Source organism: Mesoplodon bidens, assembly GCF_964165515.1.
Source record: "Mesoplodon bidens genome assembly, chromosome: 5".
Classification (NCBI taxonomy): Eukaryota; Metazoa; Chordata; class Mammalia; order Artiodactyla; family Ziphiidae; genus Mesoplodon; species Mesoplodon bidens.
Window position 1 is genome coordinate 60939833 of NC_138161.1, and position 7270 is coordinate 60947102.

The window sequence follows — 7270 nt, forward strand, 5'->3', positions numbered from 1 at the left end:
GACAAAATAAGCCTTAAATGTAAACTGACTTGTAATATTGGAGTTAAAGTAAATTAGCTTCAGGGAAGTAGAAACAAACAAAAATTAAGAACAAGAGAAAGAAAAGCTCTCATTTCATACTTTGAAATACATTATGGGTTACTCTTTAGTAAGTTGTACTCCAAAGAATTGTTAACATCGCAGCAAAAAATGTATTCTCTTACCTTCTGCGTAGACTTCATCATGATCCTCTATTTGCTCAGGTGTTTCCAAATCTACAATTTGGCCCCAAAGCCTTCTGGATAAATCTGAATTTCCAGCAGAAAATGCTTTTGAAACTGCAAATTCTGAAGTTTTCTCCACTCTCTTTAAAAGAAAAAAGAAAAAATCCACTAAGATGACAGCTTCCTTCAGGGTTAGAGAATTTCTCTCCTATTTAAGAATCTGATCTTCTACCAACTACCAAGATACTTTCATTTTTCCATTTTTAAAGGAACCCTGAGGTTTAAACATCCACCCTAAATAATTTCATTCATTAAATATGCGATTAATTACAGTATTTTACCAAGTTTTAACAGGTGTTCACAATGTTTATATTTGAACAAAAGGTAATTTAAGCTTTAGATAACTTTTGTTTAGAGCATTAGTAATGGGATCCTGACACCTGGACATTTTATTTTTAAAAATATATAATATTTTATTAGTTTCCATGCCACTAGGACTTGCATATGAATATGAACCAGAGGCAGGTAGCTACACTTCCTCAATTACCTCTGAAAGGAACTTCCCATCATATATTAGGCAAACTGTAAGTTCAAAAAAAGTGGGATAAACAGAGTCATTGAACTGCAGTAATCAGGAATATTTTAACTCAACAGTGGGAATCTAGTAAAAGTATGGCCAAATTCACAGCAACGGGGAAGGGATTAGCAGAGGTGGACAAACTCTTGGCATTTTGGTTTACCTGCATGGTATAAAAAGTGTATTTTACAATTAACCCCCGACTTCCCCCCCTCACACCACAAGCCGGTTTTTCCTCCATGCCTGTTGTGTTCCCAGCCTTCCAACTCAGGTAGTGACTATTCTTTCAGTTCATCAGGACGAAAATCTTGGAGGCCTTCTTGAATCCACTCTCTGTTATCCCAGACATAATCTGTCAGGAAATCTGTTGACTCTAATTTCAAAATATATCCAGAAGCTGACCCCTTCTTGTTACCTCCAGTGCTATCACCCTGGTCCAAGGCACCACCGTCTCCTGACACATTTTCTGGAATAGTCTCCCACCACAGCAGCCAGAGAAACCCTTTTAAAATGAAAGCCGTCTCCTATTAACTATACTCAAAACCCTTCAATGGTTCCCTAGCTCCCTCAGAACAAAAGTCGAAGTCCTCATGATGTGCTCCGTGGTCCTCCAACATCAGGCCCTTTGTGAGCCCGCTAAGCTCGCTTGCCGCTCCTGCCACTGCTCACTCTACCTCAGCCACTCTGACTTCCTTGTTCATTCCTCCTTAAACACGCCAAGCGCATTCTCACCTCAGCCTCTGTGCTTTCTTCCCCTCTGACTGCTCTCCTCCAGAAGGCCGTACTACTGTTTCCCTCCCCTCCTCAAGTCTTTACTCAAATGTCACCTTCGTAGCAAGGCCCGCTCTGACTACCCCTTAAAGAATTGTAAACACCCCCCTCCTGGCTCTCCCAGTTTCCCTCGGCAGTTCTGACTTTCTCTGTAGCACTTATGACCTTATAACATATTTTATCATTTATCGTCTCCCCTAACTTGAACATAAGCAGGGATTTTTGTCTTTTTCATGAGTGAAACCCCTAGCACCTAAAACAGTGCTTGGTACATAACAGATGCCCCATCAATGTTTGTTAAAGAATGACTATGTTAAAGAGTTATTCAAAAAAGCCACACTTTCCCATAGTTTATGTTGTTGTCTGACCTATTTTGAAAATGATTTTTCCTCGTGCCCTTTGTGGAAAGACTGGTAGTACAACTGTCAAAACCTGCCATGGGCTTTACCTTTTAAACTCTCAAGGGTTTTGTATACTAAGTTTGAATTAGAAGCAGAGGAATAAAGTTGAAAAGGCAAGGATAACTTGAAAAAGATGTAGAAAATAGAACATATGGGAAAAGATATGAATCAGAAGAAAAATGATGTAATCAGGGTTAGAGTCAAGAAAGTATCATTTAGTCTTTATGAGGTCACTCTGGAGAGATCTGTTTCCCACATTATCTTTCCATATATGTCCCCCTCTTCCATTTTGAGTGAGTGGTCCACTCAGTGGATTTGGAAATCTTAGTTCTAGAAGTTGTAACAGTTTAGGGTACACCCAGAATTGGGATATATTAGGGAACAAAATCAGACAAGAAGACAGAGGAGTGAACAGAGAGGTATTAAGAGAAGCAAGAGGGGGGCTTCCCTGGTGGCGCAGTGGTTGACAGTCCACCTGCCGATGCAGGGGACACAGGTTCGTGCCCCGGTTTGGGAAGATCCCACATGCTGCAGAGCAGCTGGGCCCGTGAGCCATGGCCGCTGAGCCTGTGCGTCCGGAGCCTGTGCTCCGCAATGGGAGAGGCCACAACAGTGAGAGGCCTGCGTACCACAAAAAAAAAAGAAAAGAGGAAACAGTGTCACGAAAAGGTAATGGAGGAGAGAATTTCTATAATAAAAAAGTGATAACTAGAATTAAAAAGTGATAACTGTATCAAACAGACCTTAAAAAGTTTGAGAACGGATCACTGGATTTACTCAGGAAGTCATTTATGACAACTTTCTGTGGAGTGGTAAGAGGTAGAAACTGAAGGAAAATAATTTTGGACACAAGAGGATAATAAAAACACAAAGGCAAGGAGTCCAGGCTATACATCCAAAGATACTGGAAAAGAAAAAGAAATAGTATGGCAGTCAGAATGGACTGCACGGTGAAATGAGAACTTCTTGATTTTTTTCAAGACGGGAGATTTGAGGGTATAATGGAGAAAGAGCTACTGCAGAAGTTTTAGAGGAATGATAAAATCTAACCAACTCAAGCTGGCTGACAACGGCATGAAAGAGGAAAATGGTGCAGACAAGTCGCAGCAGAATTTTATCCTTCTATTTTACCTAAATCTTCCCCTCTGGGGGAGACGGTGACTAAATGTACAATTAAGCCCTGCAAAGGCTTGGCATTCTGACTTTCAACACTGACACGCAAGCTGAGCCTGATGGAGACTGAGAAGTGTGCTTCCTAGAGGCTAGCCTCCATGACGGTGGACCCATTTTATTGTCTTCTAAGTCAGGCCTTCTGCAGGAGCCAGGAAGCTTCCCTGGCCCCATTTATATGAGCGCCCCACGCCATGAGCTTCCACTGCATCCTTAATTCTCCCAACAATTTAAAATAAGTTGTTTAGCCCCCCACTGGACTATAAACTCTGGGAGGGCAGAAACTGTACCTGCCCCGTGCACTGTTTTACTTCCAGTGCCCAACATAGTGGGCTAGTACTGGGCAGGAACTTAATAAATACTGGCTGGATGAAAAAATGGTTAACAGTGATTATATCTGGCCTAGGTTCCACCTGGCCTGGTGCTCATAATGCCTGTCAATTTAGATAAGTAATAGCTCTTCAAAATAGTACCAGGCAGGGGGCTTCCCTGGTGGCGCAGTGGTTGAGAGTCCGCCTGCCGATGCAGGGGACACGGGTTCGTGTCCCGGTCTGGGAGGATCCCACATGCCGCGGAGCGGCTGCGCCCATGAGCCATGGCCGCTGAGCCTGCGTGTCTGGAGCCTGTGCTCCGCAACGGGAGAGGCCACAACAGTGAGAGGCCCGCGTACCGCCAAAAAAAAAAAAAAAAAAACTAATAGGCAGAAGGATATTTTCCCAGGAAAATACTGCATGATTTTGAAACATGTGGTGCACAAATGAGCATGGCAACTTGCCAAAATGACACTCGGAGGCACGCACTGGTAGTGGTTTAATGGTACTTTCAACTTAAATGGTACTTGGACTCAAAAATATACATCTCAGGCCTGGAAGAGACCTCAGAGGTTATCTAACCCAATCCACCACCATCCACCACCCCCACTAAATGCTCAAACATATTCCTCATTAGTCCTAACATTAAGTGACCATTTAGAAGCCACTTGAATACCTCTAGTGATAGAAAATCCATCTGTTTATAAGAATGCCCACTTCATTTTTGGATTGCTTTAGTTACTAGAAGATTCTTACTTGTGATGCATGCATAGCTTTTACCTATTGTATTGGTCCCACAGGTCAATGTAACTACAGTACGTTCTTTCCAATTATCTGGGGAAAGCCACAATGTCCTCTCCTAAGGCTTCTCCTCCCCTCCTCCTTTAATCCTCTTCAGATGATCCTCATGGCATTTGAAAGGATGTCTACCTGTTATCTTGTCATTCATGCTTTTACTAGAAGCCACAAAATCATGAAAATGTACTACAATACAAAACTAAGGCAACATATATAGTCACATGGGAATGAAAACAGCAAAATATATGCAAGATGGAGACCTATTAGTATTCCTATTCCATCTGATTATGTGTGACTCTTAATTCTCTTTCTATCTTAATTATGAAATATCCTTACCTTAATCCAGTGTTCCACATTGTCAGGGTCAAACACAGACTGTAGATAATATATACAGAATATTAGTACCCAGCAATGTATCTATCATCTTTGCCATTTTAATTTGTCTTTCTGGTTGAAGCATGGGGACAAGCGTCCTTTAGTCATTCCCCAAAGCACTGCATTAGAAAGTTCAGCAACAAAAAAATACAGAATGCTGGTAGGATGAAGAAAACACGAAGCCTTCTCTGGAACAACTTCTGACTGCTTTATCTCTTACCTAGGCCCATCTCCAGATTCTGATTCAATTGGTCTGGGGTAGGGCCCATGTATTTTTTTAAAGCTCCCCAGGGTTAAGAGCCAAGATAGAGGAATGCTACATATAATATTCCTTATAAAAACCCAAATAAGCACTGATTAATTAGTCGGGTTATTCAAGTGTCATGGAAGCAAATCTGCTTGGAGAAAGGTGTGCGCCTCTCCCCAGACCCCTCTTTTCACGAGTAACTTGTATTTAGCTAGAGCAGGGATATTGTTTGGTCCAATAAGAAATGGGGGGTAGAGTGAGGGATAACCAGTCTTCCACTGTTTTACAGAGCAAAAATAAGGCAGAAATCGCATAAATTTCTACCCAGGTCAGTCAGATATTAATCTGAAATTAGAAATCAGACCAGTAGGACACCTGCTTTCTTCACTCTCTGTTAACTCTCAGAAGTTTGCAGAATTCCCTCTAATAGCAACTTAACAAATAGAGGTATTTGCTTTGCTAATAATTCAGGTGGGTTTTTAAATAAATAAGGGAATATCTAAACGAGCATGCTGACACATACAGGAGGGAAAGGTATAATACTATCCTTCACTTATATAACACTTCCCCTTCAAAGCACCTTACAGATAACTAATTAATGCAGCTGTACTGCTGAATAATTTTGTCGCTGCAACAAAGAAATAGCTGATTCTATTCAAACACAATTGAACCTCAAGGAGATCCTGTGTTTTTACCTTTCTATCCTCTAGGTAGTAACAATGAGCACTAGCAGCAAAAACTTTCCTTTTGGGGTCCCCAAAACTGTCCCCAGCTTTTACCTTTCATCATCAAGTTTATACCCATAACCTACTTTGGATCCAATCTATTATGGAACTGGTACAACAGGAGCAGACTCCGTTTCCAAGTCTCTCTAATGCTCCAGTCTGCACACTCCAGCATCTGGCGCAAGATATTCACCAAGTAGAATATGTCCAGTGCATTATTTAGCTGGTATATTTAGAATAACCTGCAAGCACAATTGCCTAGGGGCCTCAGAAACGCCACATGTCTACAGAATATTTTTTAAGGAGGTGTAACTTAAGGGTGAAAACAGCTGTAAGCTGAGAAGCCCTCCATTTGGTACTCCCATTTACATTTAAGGCATTCATTTTTTGTGACTGTTAAAAAAAGTAGTCTGTGGGGCTTCCCTGGTGGTGCGGTGGTTGAGAATCCGCCTGCCAGTGCAGGGGACACGGGTTCGAGCCGTGCTCCGGGAAGATCCCACATGCCGCAGAGCAGCTAAGCCCATGCACCACAACTACTGAGCCTGCACTCTAGAGCCCGCGAGCCACAACTACTGAAGCCCAAGCGCCTAGAGCCCATGCTCCGCAACAAGAGAAGCCACTGCAATGAGAAGCCCGCGCACTGCAACGAAGAGTAGCCCCCTTTCGCCACTAGAGAAAAGCCCGCGCGCAGCAACGAAGACCCAACGCAGCCAAAAATAAATTAATTAATTTTAAAAAAAGTAGTCTGTGTAAAGCACACTCCATGTGACTGTGACTTTTCACATGTCATTTACACATTTCAAGTTTACAGTGGGGTTATCAGTTTTCCATGTCTTTGGATGCTAATGAATCAAAGAAGGTGGCAAATATAAAGAGGATCTATTTTTTGATTGTTTCTAGAATTTAGATTTTCAAGTGAATCAAGTATTGATATAGTCAATATCCACTTGCATTTCTGAGTTCATTTTAGATACTTTATGTAAAACTAGAAAGGGAGGAATATGAGGCCGAGGACTTAAGGTAAAGATCTTACCCCTCCAATAAAGAAGTTTCCTATGATTTGCAAAACATTAAAAAAAAAAAAAAGAAGAAGAAGAAGAAGAAAGAAAAAAAGAAAAGAAAAAGAAATGAAACCGTGTGGGGACCTCCCTAAAACCAGGAGTGGTGGGGAGCAGGGATAGCTCTCGAATTCTCTTCACCGGGATGGGCACTATCAAGACTCCCCGGTTTTTGAGAAAAGCGTTAGATGGAAACAGTTCTTCCACGACGCTGCCCATCAAAGCCGTAAGGTAACCAAGCCCCAAAGTTCCTAGGCCCCCTTCACTTAGCGCAGTGCTGGCTCTCAGTGGGTCATGGCAGGAGCGGACCAGGTAATGATACCCCTGGGGCAAGAGGGAGGAAGCGCAGGTGGGGCTGCGGGCTGGCCTTAGGGCCGGTCCCCGCCTCCCCTCCCCTCGCCTCGCCTCCCCAAGAGCTCCCGATAGGAATGGATCACCTTGGTGGGACTCGGCTTCCTTGTAAACTGTTTCCATCCATTCAGCCCCGACCTCTTTCTTGAGGAGGTCCTTTCCTGGGGCGCCAGAAGCATTTTCCAGGCTCAGGGCCGGACTTCGGCCAAAGCTGAAACAACCGCTCCTTTGCCTAGGCTGCTTCCGGGTCTCTCTGGGAGTTGTAGTTCCTCTGCCCACAAAG

At 42.9% G+C, this 7270-nt stretch overlaps 1 protein-coding gene across 3 annotated transcripts in view; it reads right to left on the reverse strand.

The window, feature by feature from the left end:
* Nucleotides 1–7222, reverse strand: part of CCDC191 (coiled-coil domain containing 191) — a 106232-nt gene extending 99010 nt beyond the window's left edge. For 2 of the 3 annotated variants that reach the window (XM_081235002.1, XM_081235004.1), the window contains exons 1-3: nt 7074–7222; nt 4568–4606; nt 204–345 (exon numbers count right to left, since the gene is read on the reverse strand). In XM_081235002.1, the coding sequence (XP_081091128.1) occupies nt 204–345; nt 4568–4606; nt 7074–7166 (274 nt within the window). In that variant the 5' untranslated portion in view covers nt 7167–7222. The remainder of the gene's footprint in view (nt 1–203; nt 346–4567; nt 4607–7073) is intronic. The other variant, XM_081235003.1, reaches the window with a different exon arrangement.
* Nucleotides 7223–7270: the final 48 nt, after the last annotated feature.